The sequence below is a fragment of the Haplochromis burtoni genome, unplaced genomic scaffold (genome assembly GCF_018398535.1).
Source record: "Haplochromis burtoni strain Fernald_Lab_line unplaced genomic scaffold, NCSU_Asbu1 Contig_6, whole genome shotgun sequence".
NCBI classification, from domain to species: domain Eukaryota; kingdom Metazoa; phylum Chordata; class Actinopteri; order Cichliformes; family Cichlidae; genus Haplochromis; species Haplochromis burtoni.
The window spans coordinates 781,130-806,298 of NW_024582367.1; the positions used below are offsets into that span (position 1 = coordinate 781,130).

The 25,169-nt window shown below is 40.2% G+C and overlaps 2 protein-coding genes and 1 pseudogene across 2 annotated transcripts in view; all 3 read left to right on the forward strand.

Annotated features, from left to right (window-relative positions):
- The first annotated feature begins 1,660 nt into the window (after positions 1–1,660).
- On the forward strand, positions 1,661–14,228 carry LOC121811784 (annotated as a pseudogene).
- On the forward strand, positions 8,654–14,216 carry LOC102313500 (UDP-glucuronosyltransferase 2B31-like). Its single transcript, XM_042223166.1, has 2 exons — positions 8,654–8,786; positions 12,523–14,216. Exon 2 carries the CDS (start codon positions 12,532–12,534, stop codon positions 14,131–14,133), a length of 1,602 nt encoding a protein of 533 aa, XP_042079100.1. The 5' UTR covers positions 8,654–8,786; positions 12,523–12,531; the 3' UTR covers positions 14,134–14,216.
- A 9,870-nt stretch (positions 14,229–24,098) lies between the features above and the next one.
- LOC121814874 (uncharacterized protein K02A2.6-like) overlaps positions 24,099–25,169 on the forward strand; it is a 4,863-nt gene continuing 3,792 nt past the window's right edge. Inside the window, exon 1 of the mRNA XM_042222820.1 lies at positions 24,099–25,169. Coding sequence (XP_042078754.1) covers positions 24,480–25,169 — 690 coding nt within the window. The 5' untranslated portion in view covers positions 24,099–24,479.

The following is a 25,169-nucleotide window of genomic DNA, read 5'->3' on the forward strand; positions in this document are numbered from 1 at the left end:
AGTCTGCAGCAGGGACTGCAGGTGTTAAAGAGCAGCTGTATTTGACCCCGTGGGAATCAAAATGGCTCTTGTCATGGCTGACTGAGCACCTTGGGCACTATTCTGTGAAAGTCTGAAAAGAAACCTTAAAAAGTCGGGCCAGGTCTAATTTACATTTCACTTTCAGCAACAGACAAGAGTGGATGGACACAGATTGACCTTATTAATGCTGTGAGCTGCTCAGTTATAAGATCATCCAACCAAAGCATCAGCATCAGCATTCACTGTCAAATGAGGACAAAATGATCAACCTTTCCAATGAAGAGCTTCGTTAATTGATAAAATATTTTCAACACAGCACTTCTAAAAATACTAGTTTTCTTTCAAAAACTTCCATAATTTGTATTTATTTATACACAATACCAGAATTATTTCAGAAAAACAAAAACTACCATGATCAATATAATCAGGCCTCAGGAGATTGAACCATGGCAAAAACCACTGCTGTTCAATGATGCGCTTTGACTTGGTAATGTTCAAAGCCAGTCTGAGCGTTACCTAAAAATGTTCTCACAGAATAAAAAACCCACCAAGGGTTTGGGCTATAACATTAAAAAGCTGTATGCCAAAAACAAAAGACATCAGTTTAGACTCAAGAAAAAGAATCGTTGACAGTCTTTCCAAGTGTCAAGAACTGAAATAAGATGTATCAAAATCAAGAGCCACATAGTACAGAGCACACCTGGCAGAGGGAGGAAGTACAAGATTTCAAAGACTCTGGAAAGAAAATTAGTGAGAAATGTGTCTAAAGTCCCCAGAACAACTTCAGAGACAATGGTGCATGGCTTAGCCCACTGTAGCCTCAAAGATGACAATGATTAGAACCCTGAACAGTAATAGACTGTCAGGTTGCAGACCAAGAAAAACTCAGCTTCTGTAGAAGAGACACCTTCAAGCCAGACTGAAGTATGTGGACAACCTGGAGAAGAGAGTTGAAACTGGAGACCTTTGCTGCTTATTCATGGAGAACGAAGGCAGAGGTGTACAAGCCAAATAAAAAGGGTGAAACACGGTTGTGGAAGTATTGTGCTGTGGTGATGCTTCAGTAGTGGGATCTTGTAAAGGTGGCAGGAATCATGAAAAGGAAGGATGTGAAAGTTGAACTTTCTTGACTGGCCTACACAAAGCCCTGACCTGAGTCCTACTGAAAAACTGTGGGGTGACTAAAGTCCATGCCATAAGAACTTCAAATATGGAGGAGCTTGAGAGGTTGAAGAAAGAAGAATAGGCTGGGATTGCTCAGTATGTAAGACTTGCTAAAAACGACAACAAATGATTGTGTGCTGTTATCCAGTAAAAAGGTTACACAACTCCCTATTAGCAGCAGGGAGGCTAAGAATTGGGACCCTGGTATTCTTTTTGGAATAATTTAGCTTCTGTCTGCAAAGTTAAATAATATGAGCATCCAAAATAAAACTTGGATGTTTGGAAGAGCCATTTGCCGCTCATTTGTGAGTTGTGACTGTGAGTCCAAATTATATATTTATATATTTATATATTTATATTTGAGATCCACACGCCTCCCACCTTATGCAACACAATAATCAGGATTTGGGTTCTTTTCTTATGTAATCTGAAGTTGAGCTCCCCTCTTCCACACTAGTCTGAAAGCACTTTTCTCCACACGCTTGAGGATTGAAGGTAGGTTCATACGCCCTATGCTTCACATTAATAGTTAATTGAGTCAAAATGCTTACTTAGCAACTGTCATGCAGACAGGAAACAGAATACAAGGGCGTGTGTCTTCTTGTTGTTCTTTTAGCTTATTAGAAAGTCCCTGCTACACGCAGATGATGTGATTAGAGACTGCAGGCAGGACATACCCCCCACTGGACCGTGATTTGTTGCAACATTTCATGTTAACCAGTTTGGACAGTGTAGCTGTGTGTATGTGTCTTATTATGGCAAAATGTCATCCTTAACAGAGCTCCTGCAGCGGGAACCACACCAAAAGGTTTTGAGGGCTTTGCAAGTATTTTGCGTGTCTATGAATAGATTTTGTCAAAGAAAAGAGAGTCCAAGCTACACAATATGCAGTGATGGATCTTGACAACTGCAAGGGTTGTCAAGATCCAATCACCCAATGAGTTCAAAGAGGTGTGATTGGACCTCTAATGTTGAAAGACATCCCTTTACAAAGAAACCCACTGATTCTTGGTTTTATTATCTGAGTAAGCGATGACCCAACTTGACCCTAACTGTGATCAACAGAAATGAAAGGGAAGGACATCCTGTCGCTATCTGGAAACCGATTAAAAGACATATTTGACTTTTCAAACGTGTTTTTGGTGCAGTCTTTTGGACGAGCTGTTGCTGGTATTACTGGAAACAAGTATTCTATGTTCTTTTAGATAACACACACTGATATCCTACACTAACATTTTGCAGATCTCCCAGCTGAGTGAAAATGTACATAAAACAAGTGGATAGAAACACACTAACTATGGTTTTAAAGTAACTGAGTGCAGTAGTTACATGCATTGTTTTTATAATTTTTATAGCATTCTATTTATTTTGGAAGCACAAAATCACAACAACAGTCACCTCAAGGCATTTTATATTGTAAGGTAGACCCAACAATGATACACCCAAAAGTTGAAAAGTAAAAACTGAAGAGTAGAAACATGAAAATAAAAAGTGAACTCATCCCTGACCTCGCCCCAGGAGTTCTTGCCCCAAGTGGAGGAGTTTAAGTATCTTGGGGTCTTGTTCATGAGTGATGGGAGAAGAGAGCTGGAGATTGGCTGCGGTGATGCGGACGCTGTACCGGTCTGTTGTAAGAGAGGTGAGTGTAAAAGCGAAGCTCTCGGTTTACCTGTCGATCTACGTCCCTACCCTCACCTATAGATACGAAGTGTGGGTAGTGACCGAAAGAACGAACGAGATTTGGGATACAAGCGGCAGAAATGAGCTTCCTCCGAAGGGTGGCTGGCCTCTCCCTTAGAGATAGGGCGAGAAGTTCGGCCATCCGGGAGGGGCTCAGAGTAGAGCCGCTGCTGCTCCACATCGAAAGGAGCCAGTGAGGTGGTTCGGGCATCTGACAAGGATGCCTCCTGGGCGTCTCCTGGGTGAGGTGTTCTGCAATGGGAGGAGGCCCAGGGGCAGACCCAGGACATCCTGGAGAGATTTTTATCTCTCAGCTGGCCTTGGAACGCCTTGGTGTTCAACCGGACAAGCTGGAGGAGGTGGCCATGTAGAGGGAGGTTTGGGCTTCTCTGCTTGGCCTGTTGCTCCCATGACCCGGCCCTGGATAAGTGGAAGAAGATGGATGGGTGGAGACACACCTAATGATTGCCCAGTAGTTAATTAATATATTCATACCTGAATTCATATTCGGTCATCATCATAATGTACCGTTGAATATTGAAGAAAAGTTTGGCTGCTGAGGAATAATTTCTCCCCACAGTGCCTTGAAAATTCATGTAAAGATGAGGGTTTATATGCCTCGGAGCTGTGCTTAGAGTCCTGTGTTGAGCTTGTTTTTTTTTTCTTTTTGTACAGAAAAGTTGGGCGTGACAGCCCCCTTTTGATAATGGTCTAATCCAGTGGGTCCTGTAGCATAGCCAGGAGTGAAGACAAGCTCATAAAATAACTTAGAAGGAATTCAAGTTCTAATTTAGGCATCATTGAAATAATCATTATTATTTTTTTTGTTTTTTCCTCAGACTTGATCCATGGGGAGCTTTCCAGGAGTTTCTCTGTTTCTTCTGGGCGCGACATTGTCCTTAACTGTAAGTCCTGTCCAGGGTGGAAAGATTCTGGTGTTCCCCGTTGATGGCAGCCATTGGGTGAACATGAACCTGCTGATCCAGAGCCTCCACGCCAAAGGCCATGAAGTCACTGTGGTCCGCACAGCCACTAGCTGGTATGTCAAAGAAGAGGCACCACATTACAGCTCCATCACTGTCACCTTACCAGAGGCTGTCTGCATAGAGGAGCAGGACTTCTTTGTAACTTTCCTGGTCAAGATACTGGAGATCAAAAAACAGGGGACGTCTTTCATGGCTGTCTTGAAGTTCTACTGGGAAGTGCTAGGTTCATTATCAAAAATCTACCAACAAGCTAGTCTGTTAGGTGTAGAAATATTTGAGAACAAGACTCTAATGTCGAAGATACGTGACTCTAATTTTGACCTGGTTCTTATGGACCCTGGACTTCCTGTTGGAGTTATAGTGGCCCACAAACTAAAGCTTCCAGTTGTTTTTAAGTCTAAATGGATGACCAGTGGGGAAGTCATTTTGTGGTTGCTCCATCACCAACGTCATATGTCCCTACTTCTGGAAATGCCATATCTGACAAGATGACCTTTTTTGAAAGAGTCAAAAACACATTCCACTACTTCCTCAACACCTGCATTGACAAGTTTATAGTTGCCCACCTTATGATAAATAGTAGAAAAGTACTTAGGCCCAGATGTGAACTTCTATCAGCTTCTTCAAGGAGTAGACCTGTGGCTCATGAGAGTGGACTTTGTCTTCGAATTCCCCAGGCCTACCATGCCAAACATTGTCTACATTGGAGGATTTCAGTGTAAGCCTGCTGAGGCCTTACCTTCAGAGTTGGAGGAGTTTGTTGAAAGTTCAGGAGAACACGGCTTCATCCTGATGTCTCTGGGGACGCTGGTGAATGGTCTGCCAATAGAAATAACTTCAGAAATCGCAGCTGCCTTCGCTCAGCTTCCTCAAAAGGTCGTATGGAGGCATGCTGGTGAACGCCCCAACAATGTGGGGAACAATACCCTTCTGGTGAAATGGATGCCCCAAAACGACTTGCTGGGTCACCCAAAGATAAAAGCCTTTGTGGCTCATGGTGGCACCAATGGGATCTATGAGTCCATGTACCATGGTGTGCCAATTATTGGCATTCCCCTGCTGTTTGACCAGTTTGAAAACATTTTGCGAATGGAAGTTCGAGGAGCTGCTAAAATGGTGGATGTAACAAAAGTCACCCAGCAGAATTTCCTCAAAGTCCTACAAGAAGTTCTTAACAATCCCTCCTACAGAAACAACATGAAGCGTCTGTCTGCTCTCCACCGAGACAGACCAATGCATCCTCTGGATGCTGCAGTTTACTGGATTGAGTTTGTTATGAGGCACAAAGGAGCTGCACATTTACGCACCGAGTCTTATAAGATGCCCTGGTATGTGTATCATTCTGTGGATGTTATAAGCTTTTTGTTGGTCATCTTGTTTATGCTGACAGCCTGTGTAGTGGCAGTCATACGATTCACGTGGCTTCGAATGTGCAGGAGGAGGAAACCAAAGCAAGAGTGACTCCTCGAATGAAGATGGATCCAATTAAAATGTTATATTGATATTCTAGATTTTTTTTGTCAACAGATGCAAAAATAAAATACTAAACTTTAAAGTCCTGGAATACTATCGTTGCTGCAATGCTTATAGTTTTTTTTTTCTTTTTTTGGGGGGGGGGCGGGGGGGGGGTTTGCTCCAGAAAGAGCATCCACTGTAACAGAAATGTGCCAAATCAAAGATGGGGAGCTTCCTGCTATGGTGAAAAAGAGAGCAGTCAAAATAGCTTCTATTTCTTCAGATTTAATATTTCAAAATGAATTATCTAACATGTACCAGTTTTTCTTTATTGTATTTCAGTCATATCTAAATAACAAATTACTTTTAAGAATTTCAGATAGGACAGCAGGTGACTGACAGGTGCAATAGATTGAAAATAAGTTCAGCAAGACATTCTCAGAAGACTTAGTCATTTAAACATGAAATTTCAATTCAAAACAAACATATTTCCACATTTTGTGTGAAAGGGGCAGGAATTTCTGCATGTGTAGTCTATGAAATTAAAACACATTAAGAAGTTTGAGGTTGCATTGTTGCATGTGTTGCATGAGATTTTAACATATATTATAGGACATTTCTTCTTATTAAAAAACTTTATTTACATATTGAACACATTTATGTTTTCCACATGTAAACACACGTGGTTTGTATGTTTTGTCTTTCACCTTGCAGTTAGCTACCAAAATGAGTTCAATAAGTAATTCTCCAATAAACTTAAGAAAAGTGAATAGCATGTCATGCAGTCTTTGTGTTATCCTTGCGTAGATTGTCTGCTGTTATGTGCTGTGCTGCACAGTGATGCATGAGTAAACATATACAATTATCCCATTGATAGTGGGAGGAGATAAAGGTTGGCTTAATTTGTCTGACTAAGCTTTAAGCACAGCATTTGAAACTTATCAACAAAGGACCAAACCATCAGGAAGCCTAATGCTTAATAATTAAACACAGAGTGAGTCTTCAGGCTGAATCCTCCCGTGGTTCCTGTTCTGAAATACAGTCATTGGTTAGGACGCAGAAAAAGACAGAAAATGTTAGACACATCTCTGCAGGCTTGGACAGGTAACACATTCTCACATCAATCAGGCTGCTGAACAAGAGCATCATAAGAAGCTTTTCATAAGCAATTACTGCTGTATTATTATTTTATTAATTCAGCACTATTACATTTCTCCTAAATATGATTTGAGTTTATTACTGACTTTTTACATGGAATATTTTTTATATTGGTGTTTTACCAAAACAGTAATTCATTTTTTATATAATTGCATAAAAAAGTCTAATCTGAACTTATGTCAAAGCATCAGTTACACTTTATTTAACAGATTTTGAAACATAAAGCCACTAATATATGATGCTGTAACATTGTAGACAAAGCTAAACAGCAGTATATAAGTAATTATAATCATCTCCAGCTGCAACACTGACATGATATACACATCAATATATCAATAATTATCATCAGCACAAGGAGTTTTTTTTACTTAAAGAGCATTTACTGTGGGTATGTAATAAACATTTTGCTTAAGCTAAATTTCGCGTCATAATTTCTGCATTTCGGCTGAGCATTGTGCTCATGGCTACCCATCTGAAATATCCTGGAAACGTCCTCGGTTTCTAAGACCACATTCGGTCATTGTTCACACAGACTCTAAAAGTATGAATGTTACCAGCTACATGGTCACAGCTCATAAGAGGAAACCCTTTCATTGTTTGAATGAACTTTTACTGCCTTGATTCATTTCAACCTTATTCCACAGTTCCCTCAAATCTACAGTTTTACAGGTGATTATTCCGCTGATATCAACACCATTTTACAAACAAGATCAACATTTAGCCCCTAAAAAACCTGGTACCTTGTATTGATTAGAGAAAAAGAAACCAAACTCTAAATTATTTTGCTGTTTTATTTCATTTGTTTCACATGAAACTCTGGTGGTCTGAATCTGTGCTTTGAATACTGAAGTTGGTATAAGGGAAAAACCCTAAACGGTGGTGTTGACTGCTCATTTGTGGGTTTTGATTTGAAATTAAAATGAACACTAGATATATCTTTTAGATATATTTTAATCAATGGGCAATAGTGGTTTACAGGAGTGGGTGAGTGGGAGGATTATAAGGTTCAAAAATGAATAAGAAAGTTTACATGTGCAACTTCTGCAGTTCCTCTGCTGTCTCCAAACGCGAGCCAGTCCTCACAGACTTTACAGCAGAAGGAAAGATGTTTACAGCTTGATACACGAAACCTTTTTTTGTTTTCTGGGGGTAAGGTCTACCTTTATAACAACTGCATCATGGGAGACGTTTTCTATAACTTGTATTTTTACATTTTTTTAAGACTCAAAGTTTGGAGAGTGGCTGGCTTTTGACACGTGTACCAACACATGTATCTACTACATGATTATTTCTGACTCCAAGAAACTAGAATGCAAGAGCAACACCGAATAGCAGTCAAAATTCAACGTGAATCTTTCAGCCCCTGCTGCTAGTATCAAGAAAGATCATGTCTCCCATGTCATGCACACAAATAAATCACATTTATGCTCATATTTTATGGCATAGGTATCGTCTTTGGTTTGATCCATTAGCCATGGCTGTGTGTAAGTAATTATGAGAATTAAGTAGGTAAAGTCAGTAGCGGCTGCGCACCCTGCAGGTGCAGTCTAATCACTATGAATTTCCATTCGAGGGGTAATTATTTGACCTCTAGTAATTTTCCACACTTTTTTCGAGAGCTAAAAAGCTTCACATGTTCCCAGATATTAAAGGATATATATTTATGCTACTTTTATAGATTAAACAGGCATTCATTCTGATGAGTCTGATTCTGTCTTTACTTTGTATATCAGCAGCACTGTGGTGTTGGGATTAACACTGATTACTATACAAATGCAATCATATTAAAAACTGTATAAATGTTGCACCTCTTTTAAAATTTTATTTTTTGTATTGTTCCACTAAGGTCACAGGAAGCTGTGAGGGCTGCTGTGTGCATTGCTCCAGTGTCAACCTATTGGTTCTCTCAAGGTTATTTCCTGAGAATGCCGAGAGCTTTTGCAAACTCCCAGAATTTGCAATTCCAGGTTTTTTCTTTTGTCATTGGAATGTTCTTACTTTCTAGGAGCAGGGATATCTCACTGGTTGAGCTCATACAGATCAAGACCACACTGGCTTTATTCTGTTTAAGAAGATATTGTGTTACTCCACAGTTTTTGTGTGTGTGCCACAGAGTATGTGCTCTGTAGGAAGACTACTTCCCTTTCCTCTCCCAACCCTAAACTGCGCACATGCATATGAAACCCACGGGTTACACACTCCTCCCACCTTATGCAACACAGTAATTAGGATTTGGGTTCTTTTCTCCTGCACTCTGAAGCTGAGCTCCTTTCTCTCAGAGAGGATCCAAAGTACTTTTGTCCACATTCTCAGGCATTTAAGGTAGGTTACAACACTTTCTATCCTTCACAGTAACAGTTAAACTATTATAAATGCTAACTCAGCACTTCCAAAATAAACTCAGAAGACTTAGTTGTTTTTTCTTCAGCAGCTGGCATTCAGAAAAGAAACTGAATACAAGGGCATGTTTCTTCCTCTTTGGTGTTTTTAGCTTGTTAGAAAATCCCTGCTAAATGTAGATGACGAGATTAGAGACTGCAGGCATTACTCAGGACATACATACACCTCCTGAACTTTGATTTGTTGCAACATTTCATGTTCAGTGAGGTTAGCCTGTGTGTGATCTCGTTATGGCAAAGTGATCCTTGAGGGAGCTCCTATAGCAGAAACTACTCCAAAAAGCTCTGAGTTCGTTGCAAGTATTATGTGTGCCTGGACAGATTCAGTCAAAGTAACAAAGTCCAAACTAAACAATATGCAGTGATGCAGCTTTCTAGGTATGATGTCATGATCCAATCCAGTCAGAGTTCAAAGAGGTGTGGGTGTTACTTAACCTCTGTGAAATGTAGCAATAAATAGAGCACAGGTTGGGCATTTAGTGGTTTTTAGTATGGTTTAATTTACAAATGATAGCTGCAGAAAACAACAGGAAATGTGGCTTAAAGAAGAATTAAAATGCTACATTACATAGAACTGTATATTTAGAGTTAATGCACACAGTGTGCATTTATGAGCAGAATGTGACAAACCATTATTTTAATAACCAGAGAAGATCTTGTGGGGGCATCTGCCTCCACAATGATGTCAGCTTCATACCTCTAAGATTCTGCGACTTTATGTTACACGATTGTTGCAGACACAAAGTCACTGCACAGAAAGAGAAACAGACATATATTAATCAACTCGAGTTTTAAAGTGATCCAACACATACGCAGAGTAAAAAGCTCCACTGGTCTCTCACATCTGGCAAAAATTCTTCTCTTGTTGTTGTTGGTCGCTCAGACAGTGATGTTATTAAACTGTTCCAAGTCATTTTAAATGCAGTGTTTTGAATACACGCAGTGTGAGCTCACCAGTGGCACACTATAGGTGCTTTGTACATTGAATACAACCTTTGAAGTATAGTATGGTCATTTAATAACAAATAGACCACCATTATGATGACAGGGACCTCCAGGCGCAAAACCAGCAATCATCAGTTGTCCATGGATGTTGTTTTTGGACTAAATAATGTTATGATTTGGCCCTGTTTGGCCAAAGTCAAGCTTTTTGGAGCTGTCTGAAGTACATGCTACCGGAAAAAAAACACAAAAACAAAACAAATAAAACTTTAGACAGCTTTGGCAGACAGCTCACAACCTCAGAAAGTCGGCTGAAATGTTCAAGGTGAAATGAGATCTTTTCAAGTTGTGGAAAAGACATTTAGAAAAGAAGACATGTTTACATAGAAACCAATTGATTATTGATTGGGTTATCTCTGAAGAGACGTATTTCACTTTACAAATATCGTTTCCATTTAGTTTTTTAAATGAGTTGTTGCTGGATGTGACTGTGTCATTGCATTATTATGCTATCAATGTTCTGTAAGGAGTGACACACTATATATCCTACATTAAGTGTTGTGGAAGATTTTCCACTGATACTATGCAAATCTTCCAGATGACTCAAAATGTGCATAAAACACCAACTGTAGTGGAAAGTCACTGTGTGCACTAGTTAGATGCATTATACTCTTATAGCTTTGCCAACATTTTATTTTGGCCCAGGGCAAAAACAGCCATGGACTGATTGACACACACCAAGAAAGTGGCATATTTAGACACAATGGCTTTTCTCTGTCCTGCTTATACAGAGCCTTCGGCCCTTTTTTGTGTATCTTGAGTAATAGTTTATTGTGTTTGTCTTTGCCAAGACACAAGTACAGTATTGGGTCTCTAATAGACACTTGGAAACACCTCCCCCTGTATTTAACTGCTGGATTTCCTCACTGAGAGGCCACCAGCAGTTCAGGTCAACAACAGCACATCAAGCAGGGATGTGTGCTGAGTCGTCTTCTCTTCACTCTGCTGACCCACAACCATACCCCACACTACAGCAATAACCTCTTTATTAGATTTGCAGGTTTATTTATGGTTTATTTATATTTATTTTTGGCGTTCAGTCAAATTAACAAAGTCCAAACTAAACAATATGCAGTGATGCAACTTTATAGGGATATTGTCAAAGTTTGGCACACATGCATACATTATTGTGCACATCCTGAAATTGTACATATATTTATTCTCATAATTCTCACATTCCTGCTCTTATAATTGGCTTGTTTCTTACATTTCTTTGTTTTGCACACCACTGTTGCTTGTGAAGCTTGCAGAAAAGAATCTCACTCACATGTGCTGTACCAGTGATGTGACGTGACAATAAAAGTGATTTGATTTGATTTGATGATACAACTATGGTGGGTTTCAACAGCAAAAATGATGAGACATACTACAGAAGTGAGGTATCTCAATTAGTATGTGGTGCAGTGAAAACAATCTAGACAAGTGACAGCCCTAGTACCCATCATGTGCACCTTCTACTGAGGCATGATTGAGAGCATCTTCACCAGCTGCATCTCTGTGTGGTTTGAAGACTCAACCACCTTGAGCCACAGAATATAGTAAATGGAGCAGGGAAGCTATCTGGGGCCTCAATCTTCTCCCTCCCTCTACAAAACTGTTAGTATTGCGGGTGATCCCACAAACCCCTCACACAGCTTTTTTAGTCTCGTGACCCCAGAGAAAAGTTCTGGGTGGTTCCACCAGGTTTCATCAGCCAGGCTGTCGTGATAGTGAACTTCCTCCCTCACCTCTTTACCCACTCAGAGTTATCTGCTCTCAAAAAGATGCTCCATGTCTTAGCCTTTACTTTACATGAAGGACTTTCATTCTGATGTTTCCTCACTTGCAATAATTGATGGAGGCTTTTAATAAATCATTGATACTTTATATTTTTACATAAAGAAATGCAATAGCGTATATACCTTTAAGAATTCTTGTAAGCCTCAAATGTATTTGTGCATAGAAAGCAATAATAGAATCTAGGCTTTAATGTATCTTGTGTAATTCATTTTAATATGCTGAGACCTACTATGTAATTTCGAATCTGTATCTGTATGCACACTGTGGATCAGAAGGATATGACATTTGATTTCTGTGTATGTCCTGAACATAGAGGACACAATTAAGTTGACTTTGACTTGAAGTATTTAACCTTCATACATGGATGCATTCATTCATATCAGGTCATGACACAGTGTATGCCTATGTCTTACCATTATATGGTAATACATATCTTACCATTATATTCAAAACTTTTGCAACCGTATTAGATGCTGAGAGACAATTGTTCGCCCAAGACCTACAAAATCCATGTAAAGACATGGTATTGTCTGCCAGGACATTGTGATTAGAGTCCTGTTGGGATCTTTTTTGTTTTGAACTAGTATTTGTTTTTCTTCTCTTTTTACTTTTTACCTTTATTTTTGCACACCTGCCAGGTTTAGGCAATTTTAACTACCTGCTTAGAAATAAGAAAGCTATCTAAGTAGCACCATTCAAAAAGACAACCCTTTCAACTCAATCAATAATTCTGTAATCTGGTGGGTCCTGCAACTTAAGTAAGTTTGCCAGCTGGAAGAAATTCAAGATGTCATTTATGCATCACTTGTACAATCATACTTGCAACATTGACTGTGAACTTAACAGTTAAATTATAATTGTTCTATGATTTTCCTCAGACTTGATCCATGGGGAGCTTTCCAGGAGTTTCTCTGTTTCTTCTGGGCGCGACATTGTCCTTAACTGTAAGTCCTGTCCAGGGTGGAAAGATTCTGGTGTTCCCCGTTGATGGCAGCCATTGGGTGAACATGAACCTGCTGATCCAGAGCCTCCACGCCAAAGGCCATGAAGTCACTGTGGTCCGCACAGCCACTAGCTGGTATGTCAAAGAAGAGGCACCACATTACAGCTCCATCACTGTCACCTTACCAGAGGCTGTCTGCATAGAGGAGCAGGACTTCTTTGTAACTTTCCTGGTCAAGATACTGGAGATCAAAAAACAGGGGGCGTCTTTGATGGCTTTCTTGAAGTTCTACTGGGAAGTGCTAGGTTCATTATCAAAAATCTACCAACAAGCTAGTCTGTTAGGTGTAGAAATATTTGAGAACAAGACTCTAATGTCGAAGATACGTGACTCTAATTTTGACCTGGTTCTTATGGACCCTGGACTTCCTGTTGGAGTTATAGTGGCCCACAAACTAAAGCTTCCAGTTGTTTTTAATGTTAGATGGATGACCAGTGGGGATGGTCATTTTGTTGTTGCTCCATCACCAACGTCATATGTCCCTACTTCTGGAAATGCTATATCTGACAAGATGACCTTTTTTGAAAGAGTCAAAAACACATTCCACTACTTCCTCAACACCTGCATTGACAAGTTTATAGTGTGTCCTCCTTATGATAGAATGGTAGAAAAGTACTTAGGCCCAGATGTGAACTTCTATCAGCTTCTTCAAGGAGTAGACCTGTGGCTCATGAGAGTGGACTTTGTCTTCGAATTCCCCAGGCCTACCATGCCAAACATTGTCTACATTGGAGGATTTCAGTGTAAGCCTGCTGAGGCCTTACCTTCAGAGTTGGAGGAGTTTGTTGAAAGTTCAGGAGAACACGGCTTCATCCTGATGTCTCTGGGGACGCTGGTGAATGGTCTGCCAATAGAAATAACTTCGGAAATCGCAGCTGCCTTCGCTCAGCTTCCTCAAAAGGTCGTATGGAGGCATGCTGGTGAACGCCCCAACAATGTGGGGAACAATACCCTTCTGGTGAAATGGATGCCCCAAAACGACTTGCTGGGTCACCCAAAGATAAAAGCCTTTGTGGCTCATGGTGGCGCCAATGGGATCTATGAGTCCATGTACCATGGTGTGCCAATTATTGGCATTCCCCTGCTGTTTGACCAGTTTGAAAACATTTTGCGAATGGAAGTTCGAGGAGCTGCTAAAATGGTGGATGTAACAAAAGTCACTCAGCAGAATTTCCTCAAAGTCCTACAAGAAGTTCTTAACAATCCCTCCTACAGAAACAACATGAAGCGTCTGTCTGCTCTCCACCGAGACAGACCAATGCATCCTCTGGATGCTGCAGTTTACTGGATTGAGTTTGTTATGAGGCACAAAGGAGCTGCACATTTACGCACCGAGTCTTATAAGATGCCCTGGTATGTGTATCATTCTGTGGATGTTATAAGCTTTTTGTTGGTCATCTTGTTTATGCTGACAGCCTGTGTAGTGGCAGTCATACGATTCACGTGGCTTCGAATGTGCAGGAGGAGGAAACCAAAGCAAGAGTGACTCCTCGAATGAAGATGGATCCAATTAAAATGTTACATTGATATTCTAGTCAAAGGAGCTTGCAAAGAAAAGTGTCTGGACTTCTTTACGTTACCTTCTTTACGTTTTCAAGTAACTTAAAGAAGTCCAGACGCTTTTCTTTGCAAGCTCCTTTGACTACGATGACCTGGATGACTGAGAACCTTCACAGACATATTGATATTCTAGATTTTTCTTGTCTTTACCCAATCATATGAAAAGACCAAATCGTACTTGAGATTTCTCCTGGGTTAGTCGTTCTTTACTGCTGCTCAGCCTAAAAGGAACAAATAATGAACAAAGCCAGCCCGGACATTCTGTTGCAGTTATATCTCTTGGCTTTCCTGGGAACACCTTGATGTTCCCCTGGACACACTGGAGGAGGTAGCTAGGAAGATGGAGGTCTGGGCTTCTCTGCTTAGGCTTCTGCCCCCGCGACCTGGGCCCAGCTGTTATAAAATGGATGGATGGAAAGTAAAAAGTAAATATGGAACACAATAAAAAAAACATCCTTACACTAACTTATCCTCCAAAGATCCTGCATCCTAATATAGGGACAGAGCATTTTTCTTTTTGGCCTGTTCCATAAACTACAAAGGTTTTAGGACTGTCTATTTGATTCAAATCTCTCTCGTGCTGTCACTGTCACTTAATGCTAATACAAAGTAAGTGATGCAATATTAAACTTCCAATGGTGAGCAATATCTGACTATGAAAAGAAATTTTTCATAGTCAGATTTTCTTCATATTTTGCTAGGGACATATCAAAAGCTTAGTGAAATGTGCAAACAATAATGAAAATACAGAATATACAGCCTGCCTTAGCAGCTCCAAACCGGGCCCATGACTTATGTCTGTGAAAGTTCTCAGTCATCCAGGCCCATGACTGTACCTCCACAGTGTTTTACAGTTGGCTGTAGACGCTGTTCTACCTTGTTCCACATCCTCTTCTTTACTTACTGCAGAACCAAAAGTTGCCACTGATTTTCCGTCTAATTTTTATGTAATTTGGGACACCTTAGCTTTCATTTCCTGTTTCCCGTCCTTGTAAATGGCTTCTTAACAGCCACCCTTCAACTTGGGACCATTTCTGATGATAGATTTTAGGTCTGATACTTCATTGTTTGTCTTCACTTGTCCAGTTTCTTCAAATTTTTTAAGAACACACTGCACAACATGACAAGATACGTCAGGTTTTCAGCTAATAACTCTTTGGGTAACCCTTTGTCCGTGCGAAAATACTAAACTGGACTGAAAATGAGTGAAAAAGCCGCTGAAGAAAAACACAAAAGCCTGGAGAACTATCGGTAAACACCACTTTAAATTGCAAAAAAGCCTTGCTCCTTGGAATCAAAATATAAAGAAATGAAGGGTGGCTCAAGAGTTTTGGACAGTACTGTGGCAGCCAAACACGAGAGAAAATAATCTGTTAAATGTGAAAATTTGACTTTTATGGATCTGACTGACTTTTAATGTTCTGTTCAATAAGAGTCAAAACGACAAGCTAAGCTCATCACTAAAGGTTTTATAGTAGCCAATCTCTGTTTCCCCACAGAACTCACATTTAAGGCATTTCTGAATGGCCACACATCTGTGTTCAGCCTGTGTTTATAACTGCACAAACAGCAAATGCACCTCATGCTCATGTTTCAGTAATTTTACAATACAGTAGTGTCCAGCTGTTTTAGTAAGTCATTGGGTCTTGTCTAAAATAACTATCTGAAACAAAACACAAGCCTTGCTGCGAGCAGTTGCATAAAGGAACTATATTCTTTCTACTGTTTACATCCACTAACCAATAGAAGTGTGGAGCCAGCTACAGAGGAAGTACAAGCTTAACTACCCAGAACCATCCTTTGTTCTTGAATAATCACAAGGTTTGTGGATTATTTTTAGTAAATGGGTTATAATTCACTGCTGTTTTTCAAATGTATTTTCAGCCATGTTAGCCTCAGACTGAAGGTAGATGGATAAAAGGAGACGAATATGTACATTTGATTATCATATTTACATTTACATTCAATAAATAAATTCACATTTAATAAATGCTGGAAAGCTGAATGCTCAGTTACTGTTAATGTGGAATTTTGACATAGAATCAGTGAATGTGTAATTTGTAAGCCATGAGTGTGTTTTTAGCACTGTTACTGTGAACTGATGTGTAGTTCTGATGTTTAACAAGCTATGGAAAAACGGAATAATTTACCTTATTTTAATGTTCTTTCAATATTTATGTGATGCAAATGTATGTTGTTTAATACCACTTGAAGACAAAATACTTGATTAAAATTTAAAAAATGAAACTTTTTGTCAGAAGCTTTATTTTTTCTGGAAAGTCCGGCATGAGATAAATAAGGATTCTTTTAAAGTGATAATCATGAAAGGCCACTCTAGCAGAATCTAAGAATAAAAAAATAGAGCTGGAAATGTGTTTCTTTACTATTTATCAATGTAAAAGTTACTTATGATCTGCTTTGCTGAACTCTCAGAGTCTGCAGGAGGCTGAACCTGCAGACAGACCGTCCTAATATCAGAGACGAGCTGCAGCAGCCATACACAAACAGAAAAGTGCGATAAGCTCAGTTTGAGTCATGTGGACCACAGTGGGGGGCTTTGTTTTTCTGAGCTGAGGGTTCATTAGAAAGAAGAATGCACTACTTGTTTTTCGTCATCAGCCCACACACTCTCGCTCAGACGCACATTTTGCGTGTCTAGACTTGAAATATAGGCAGAACCCAAGAGAAAAAAATAATTTAAAGACTTCCTAACCCACAGAGACAGTGAGTGTGGTTTTCCTGTTATGTATCATAAAACAGTTTCTTTAGCATGACTTTACACGGTATACACGCACAGGCAGTTTCAGGGTAAAACAGGTACATTTGGACACTGCATGTATATGATGTGACTTTGGGGTTCCTTAATGCAACGTTAGAGGGAATACTGCCCTTTACCTTCACCTAATTTATCTGTCTCTGATATAATAAAATAAATATTTTAATTATTAGATGTTTATTTAGAATTAATTAGAAACAAAAGATAAAAAGCCTGACTATGATGGCGTTCGTTATCATTTGTTATTGATGAAAGTATTACAGAGTCATAACTTCACCTATAAGAGCGATATTAATATACTGCAATGTATCGTTCACTCAAACATACTTTAAGTTTTAAATCCAATTTTTTTTCCTAATGTGAATGAAATAACTTAAATTTTTTGTAAGAAGTAGTCAAAGAGAATTGGCTAAATAATATTTTTCTTAATGTATAAAAATAACAAACCAAAACAACATTAGTACATTTTAAAATATGGGTCACTGGAGTAGATAAATGAAACAGAACAGATACTCAAATTCATTTTCTGGGTAAAAAAGAATCAAAACTTTTACTGAATTTTAACCAGAAGGTGGCAGTGCACCCTTCTGCATAGCAATTTAACTGACACACACACACACACACACACACACACACACACACACACACACACACACACACACACACACACACACAGGTGGGAGCTAAAGGAATAATTTATTTCAAAGATATTTAGATTCATGATACCCCTATTGTTTACTTTTGATAAGGGAGATATTAAAAATGTTCTTATTTCATAAATTATGTTTCTCAATCATTTTTAGCTCAACCCGATCAGCTCAGGCATCAAATCTCTCTCTCAAGGCTTCTGCAGAAACCTTAAATGTCTGTTAGCCAAAACAACACAGTATAGTGGCTCAGAAAAATGGAAAGTGTTAGCAAAACAAAGCTTAAAATGTTTTTAAAAAGAACAAAAAACCCATATCTATATTTCAAACAACTTTCCTTTTCACACCAATTTGCCAATTTTCCAGTGCTCTTTTACGTTTGGCTCTCCTCCCCATCAGTGAGGCTCGCCAGAACTTCGAAAAGCTGAGTGGACTGACTGGTGCCTCTTAGCTCACATAAATAAAAAAGTCCCACATGCAGGATGGGGTGCCAGAATAATTTAACAAAAGATGAACTTCAGTGGCTACAGCAAGTCAAAGACTCATAGATAAATCTAAAGCAAAGCAAGAGAAACAGGAGATTGAAGAGGCGATGCAAACAGCCAAGATAAACTGAAGACATGACTATACACTCATGTGCCACTTCATTAGGTACACCTTGCGAGGACTGAACCCTGTCTTTGCTTTTAAATCTTTGTAGCATTGATTCAACTACATGTTGGAAACATCCCTCAAAGATTTTGGACCATATTGTCATGATAGCAACCAGTGTTGGTCAAGTTACTTGAAAAAAAGTAATCAGTAACTAATTACTGATTACTTCCCCAAAAAAGTAATCCAGTTACTTTACTGATTACTTATTTTCAAAAGTAATTAATTACTTAGTTACTTAGTTACTCTTTAAAAACACGATTTACAACCTGAATAGGTGATAAAGCGATAGATCTTTCAGCCCAATTCTACTTTTTCTGCATAATCCATCATACAAAATGTAATCAAATGGAAAAGTCTCTTTTTAAAACTTGTTTTATTAGTTTTTCTTTTAACTTTATGCATCAAGCAAAAATGTAATTATATGCAACATTCTCTGACTGGAAGAAATTTGTTTAATATTTAAACCTATTTTCTGCACATTCCAGCTCATAAAATAAAATGTTTTTTGTGTTTACACTCAGTCTTTCAAATAGATACAAATAAAACACAGCAGAAAATAAATAAAGTCAAAGACTCAGCGGTCCTTTTGCTCTATTTTCACCTGTAAAGCAGGGGTGGGGCAGGCGGAGGTTTACCCTGGTGCAGGTGTGCCGCAGCGGTCAGTGGAAGAATCCGCGAGTTTCTCTGTGAGTTTCCCATTACGTCGTAGCTACTCAGTGCTTGTTGGAAGTTTAGGGGTTTTTTCGCTGTAAAAAGAAGTTTTCTTCCCACGCACAACGGACGCTAATGTTTTTGTCACTTTTTATGGAATCAAGCTCAAAGTAAGGTCAGTACTTCCACGCTTTAAACGCTGCCCGCGCATACTTCCTGCACTCGATATATTATCCATTGTTGATCTGCACACAGCTGTTGCCACAAACGTCGCACTCGCTTACGTCACTGTCATGAGACATTCTCGCAAAAAATCACGGTTTTAGTGACGCAGTAACGCAGCGTTCCTACAGGAAAGTAACGGTAATCTAATTACCGTTTTTGCAATAGTAATCCCTTACTTTACTCGTTACTTGAAAAAAGTAATCGGATTACAGTAACACGTTACTGCCCATCTCTGATAACAACACACAGCTGCAGTTGTTGGTTGCACATCCATGATGGGAATTTTCTGTTCCATCACATCCAAAATGTGCTCTGTTGGATTGGTCAGTGTGGAGGCCAAAATTAAGATAATTTGAACATCACCGTGATGGATTCCACCATCAGAGGATGGTACACTCTGGCCATAAAGGAATGGACATGAGCAGCTACAATACTTTAGTGTTAAATAAGGCTCAGATGTATGCCAAGAAGATATCCCCCACACCATTAAACAGTAGCTTTTGATCCATGCATTTATGTTGTTTATGCCAAATTCTGACCTATCATCCAAATGTTGGAGCACAATTCAAGAGTCACCAGAGCAAGCAACAATTATTCCGTCTTCTATTATCTGTTATTATTATTAGTGGTGCAACGGGTCAAAGAACTCACGGTTTGGATTGGATCACGGTTTTAAGTCATGGATCGGATAGATTTTCGGATCAGCAAAAAAAGAAAAAAGACAAGAAAAATGTAACTTGCCATTTATTTATTTACATATTTTTTGCCCATTAAAAAACATTCAATGTAAGACTCATATAAAAACTCATATAAAACAAATTAATGTGCAATATAGGGCAGTACAGGGCTTTGTATGTACCACTCTGCTGTGATATAATGCACGGTCACGGTCACGTAGCTTTATGTTGCCCTGGAGATCCACCCATCTGTAGTTAGGGAAACAGAAGAATCCTGGGACAGTTCAGCCATAACTTTAGACTTTTCCTGCTCATACATGCTTTTTACTGAAGTGGACGTGCAACAGGATATCACAGCGTGGCTCAACCATGTTCATCATATGTTTAAACCACTTGTTTTGCACAACAGAATACGTCCTCATGTCTGCAGCTATAGACCCAATAGCTTTTGTAATAGCTTTAGCCCGGTCGGACTGGGCAGCAAAGGGCTGCTTAAATGCCGCAAACTCGACTTGGACCGCTTTTTTTTTCTTTTTCGAATCTTTGGATCACGTGCGTGCCAAACCGTGGAGTGGGAGCAGTTCGGATCACGGATCAACTGTGATCCGTTGCACCACTAATCACCATCATCATCATCATTATTATTATTACTATTATTATTATTGTGAACCTGTGCTAATTGTACCTCCTGTGTCCTGTTTTTAGCTGCAGGAGTGGCACCCAGGTTTCATGTGTTTGATGTTTGATGTGTTAATAATTTCTGGCTCTCTTCCACAGCATGTCTTTGTCCTGTTGTCATGCACTCATGCCCAACTAATCCTGGCAGATGGCCGCCCCTTCCTGCCCTGATTTTGCTGGAGGTATCTTCCTGTTAAAAGGGAGTTTTTCCTTTCCACTGTTGCCAAAGGAAGTTCTCCTAGGGGGTCATATCGTTGTTGGGGTTTTCTCTGTTTTCTTTGCATTATTGTAGGGTCTTTACCTCAACAATATAAACCCCCTTGAGACAATTGTTGTTGTAGTTTGGCACTATATAAATAAAACTGAACTGGTTTCAGAGATACTTTGAGATGAGTGGTTATTTAAGTTTACTTTAAACCTTATGTTAGGCTCAAAGCAGTCTGGCCATTCTCCTCTGACCTCTGAGATCCACTTCCCCCAGAGAATTGCTGCTCACTGGATATTTTCTCTTTTTCAGACTAGTCCCTGTAAACTCCGTAAAAATTAGTAGGTCAGCAGTTTTTGAATTCACTTAAATCATCTTCCTTCCCCACCCCAATGATCAGTTTGAACATCAGCAGGTTGCCTTGAGCATGACTACATGCCTAAAAGCATTGAGTTGCTGCAATGTTATTGACTAATTAGATACTTGTGCTGACACATAGCTGAACCTAAGAAAGTAGCAGGAGAGCAAGTGAAAACTAGGAGGCAACAACAGAAAGTGACGCTCAAATGAAAATTAAACCTCAAAGCAAAACAGGAAATAACAAACAAAAAACAGAGGCAAGAAGAACAAGTGGTAGTGTACAGAAGAAACACAGTGTGGAACTGAGAGAGGAGCCTAAAACACAAGAAGCATAGTAAGAAAATCCAAATAGAAACCAAAGCTAAAAAAAAAGCTTAAAAACAGCAAGACAGTAAAGAAACCTCATTTAGTGCTGTGTAATTAACACATTGCAAACCCATATCTATTGGACCACAGAAAACTGATAATGGCCCCGGGGCCTTATGTTTGACACCCCTGACACTAAGCTGAACTTTCTTTTGTGGGGCACAATGGCATGACTGAACTTCCCCAGAAACTTTCATTAGGATTTTTTGGGGTGAACAGAAAGGGAGGGCCGACTTGATGTGTGGTTTTGGGTGCTGTAGGTGTGCAGAAGGAAACTGTGGTTTTCCTCTGAGATGACCTGGAAATTTATTAAAAGCTGTTAAAGAGAGGTTGTTCCTGTGTGTTTACGATTCCTATCATCATCTGCTGGAACCAACAGATCATAGCTTTTGAGTATGAGGTTAAGGATTTTGAGTGGTTCATTAGTCCTTTTCAAGTCAGTGAATTTTCGCCTGACTGTTGATTTCTTAGTCAGATTAAGTTGCCATAAAGTCACATAACTATAAATCAGATTTTAACAATGTGTTGCTTAATATTTTTCAGGACAAAAACAAAGAAAAAGTTTCAGTATTTGCTTTCTTCATGCTTGCAGGTCTCAGATAACTATGTGAACTTTGTGGTCAGAAGTATGTGGACAACTCCTGATTTTAGTGTGTGGTTTTGGGTGGTGCAGTAAATGGTTTCATTCTCAGTATTAAAATGAATAAACATTTTAGTCAGGGTTAAAGGTTGTTCACACTACTGTGTACTCATAGGTTAGGGACTTGCAAAGCATGGCCTGCTTTATCATAGATCATAATAAAGTGAAGTGATTAAAACACATGTAGCTGCTATTAACCTCTGTTACCGTCTGTTAGCCTCTATTAGCTGCTGTTAGCTACTGTAAGCACATCTAACCTTGTTGAACTTGGACACTTATCAAATAAGCTCTCATATGATGTGAGGATATAATCAAACTGTTTTCAGAAGGAAAAAAGTGTTTTTTAGAACAGTCAAGTCCAACATTAGCTGGCATAATGGTCGCTTATAACTAGCTGTTGTCTTCATTTAGATAGCTCATTGTTAGCTCTCCGGAGACGTGAGGGTGATATGTTTCATCTGCTATAAGTATGCATGACAATAAACATGTTTATGCATGCTTTCATGTGTTAGAGCCCTGAAATCAGTTCAGGAGATGATGATAATGCACAAAGGAGTTAGGAGGAGAAAGACATAGTAGAAAAGAAATTATGAAAACATCCATCCATCCATCTTCATCCGCTTTATCCGGGGCCGGGTCGCGGGGGCAGCAGCCTAAGCAGAGAAGCCCAGACCTCCCTCTCCCCAGCCACCTCCTCCAGCTTCTCGGGGGAACACCAAGGCGTTCCCAGGCCAGCCGAGAGATATAATCTCTCCAGCGTGTCCTGGGTCTGCCCCGGGGCCTCCTCCCGGTGGGACATGCCTGGAACACCTCACCCAGGAGGCGCCCAGGGGGCATCCTTGTCAGATGCCCGAACCACCTCAGCTGGCTCCTTTCGATGTGGAGCAGCAGCGCTCTACTCTGAGCCCCTCCCGGATGGCCGAACTTCTCACCCTATCTCTAAGGGAGAGGCCAGCCACCCTTCGGAGGAAGCTCATTTCCGCCGCTTGTATCCGCGATCTCGTTCTTTCGGTCACTACCCACAGCTCGTGGCCATAGGTGAGGGTAGGGACGTAGATCGACCGGTAAATTGAGAGCTTGCTTTTACACTCAGCTCCCTCTTCACCACGACGGACCGGTGCAGCGTCCGCATTACTGCAGCTGCAGCCCCAATCCGTCTGTCGATCTCCGGCTCCCTTCTCCCATCACTCGCGAACAAGACCCCGAGATACTTGAACTCCTCCACTTGGGGCAGGAACTCATCCCCGACCCGGAGTGGGCACTCCACCCTTTTCCGGCTGAGAACCATGGCCTCAGATTTGGAGGTGCTGATCCTCATTCCCGCTATTAAATGCACATATACAGTTGTAAAAAGTTATTTAGGATGTTTCAATTAAAAGTAACTTATCAAGTGTGTAACATATGCGACCGGTCTCTTTCGTCAAGCAGACTGAGATCCCTCAGTTCAGCTCCAACATGAAACAAAGGCCTAAAATCCAGCTTGTGTGGGGGTGATGGAGCACAGAGCGACAATATGTAATATATGTAAATATGTAATTTTTTTGGTTCCAGATTTTGTTTGATGTCGATTTATGTAAAAAAGTTTTTTGTCTTGCCGCCCCCAAAATAGAATATTCCAGATATAACCAGAGGCAGGTGGAGTATAAAAGGAAGCCAGTTGCTGTCTGAGAAGTTGGTCTGATTTTGAAGTCAATAAATGTCACAGTTTGGTTCTTGAATTTTATCTCTGCTTCAGATCTCTTTGTTTAAACTTTGAAGCTGACTTTTATTTTGGAATTCAGATCCTCGTGTGGTTTTCTGTGTGTTCACCTCCCTCTTCTCTTATTTACCTGCTACTTATAGTGTCTGAGTTAATCTATTCCTTTCTATGTGTCCCTCTGTCTTTATAAAGTAGACCGTGTTTTAGTTTTTTTCCGGCTCTCAATGTTTCTGGATTGATCTTAATATTCCTGTTTGAGAAGGGGGGGGGGGGGGGGGGGGGGGGGCGTGGAAATACATTCTTTAAAGGTTGCTTACTTCAATTACAAATCTAAAAGGGGAGGAATGTAATAGAGTGAATTGTTGCCCCCCAGTGGTAAAATACAGAAGTGCCTGTTACAGGGCTAGTTCTTGGTTGACCAATATATAACAACAAAAAAGGGTAGTTTTCTGCACCGCTAAGAAACAACAAGTTAGTGTGTGATGTCCTGCTGTTCAATAAAGGCACCTATCCACGTCCTTCTGTCCTGATCCTTTTAAGAGCCTAATCCAGAATATCACAACTGGCGACAAGGATTCTAAAGATTTCCACAGCGTGACAGAGGCTGTAGGAGGGCTGTGTTCACATGTAAAGAAAAAGACAAACCAAGACGTTTTCTTCACGGCTGCAGCGGAACAGCTTTTGGTGAGCTAACATGGCGATGCATGTGGGTCGTGTTGAAGAGTATAATGAATTGAAGGAAGATTTTGAGTCATATTTGGAGCGGTTGGAGCAATGGATGTTGGCAAATGATGTTTCCGATGAGAAGAAAGTGTGCATGTTTCTCTCTGTGATCGGAGCAGATACATACAGGCTGCTAAAGAATCTTGTGTCTTCGAGGGTACCGAGTACCATGGGATATGCAGCGCTGACTGGGGCGTTAAGTGCGCATTATAAGCCGACTCCAGTGGTGATAGCTGAGCGTTTTCGTTTTCAGAAACGTAACCAGAAAGAAGGGGAGGCAGTTTCTGACTATGTTGTCGCCCTGAGGCAGTTGTCAGCCACATGTGATTTTGGACAATATTTGGATGAGGCCCTGAGGGATCGTTTTGTTAGTGGGCTGCGTTCTGATGCTGTGCAGCGCAAGCTACTATCGGAAAAGGATCTTACATTTCCACGTGCATGTGAGATTGCCGTATCCATGGAACTCGCTTCGAAAAATACGATGGAGTTCTCAGGACGCCAGGACCCTCACCACGTAAATGCCTTGACAAATGCTCCAAATTTTTTCAACAAAGGATGGAAAGGACAGAACAGGCAAGAGGGCAATAACAAGCCAAAGAACTGGAAGGGACCTAAAAAAGACACAGGAATGAAGCAACCATGTTATCGTTGTGGTGGAAAG

Excerpts from the sequence above, each read along its gene's own strand:
- LOC102313500 (XM_042223166.1), top strand. The coding sequence starts at position 12,532 with ATGGGGAGCTTTCCAGGAGTTTCTCTGTTTCTTCTGGGCGCGACATTG.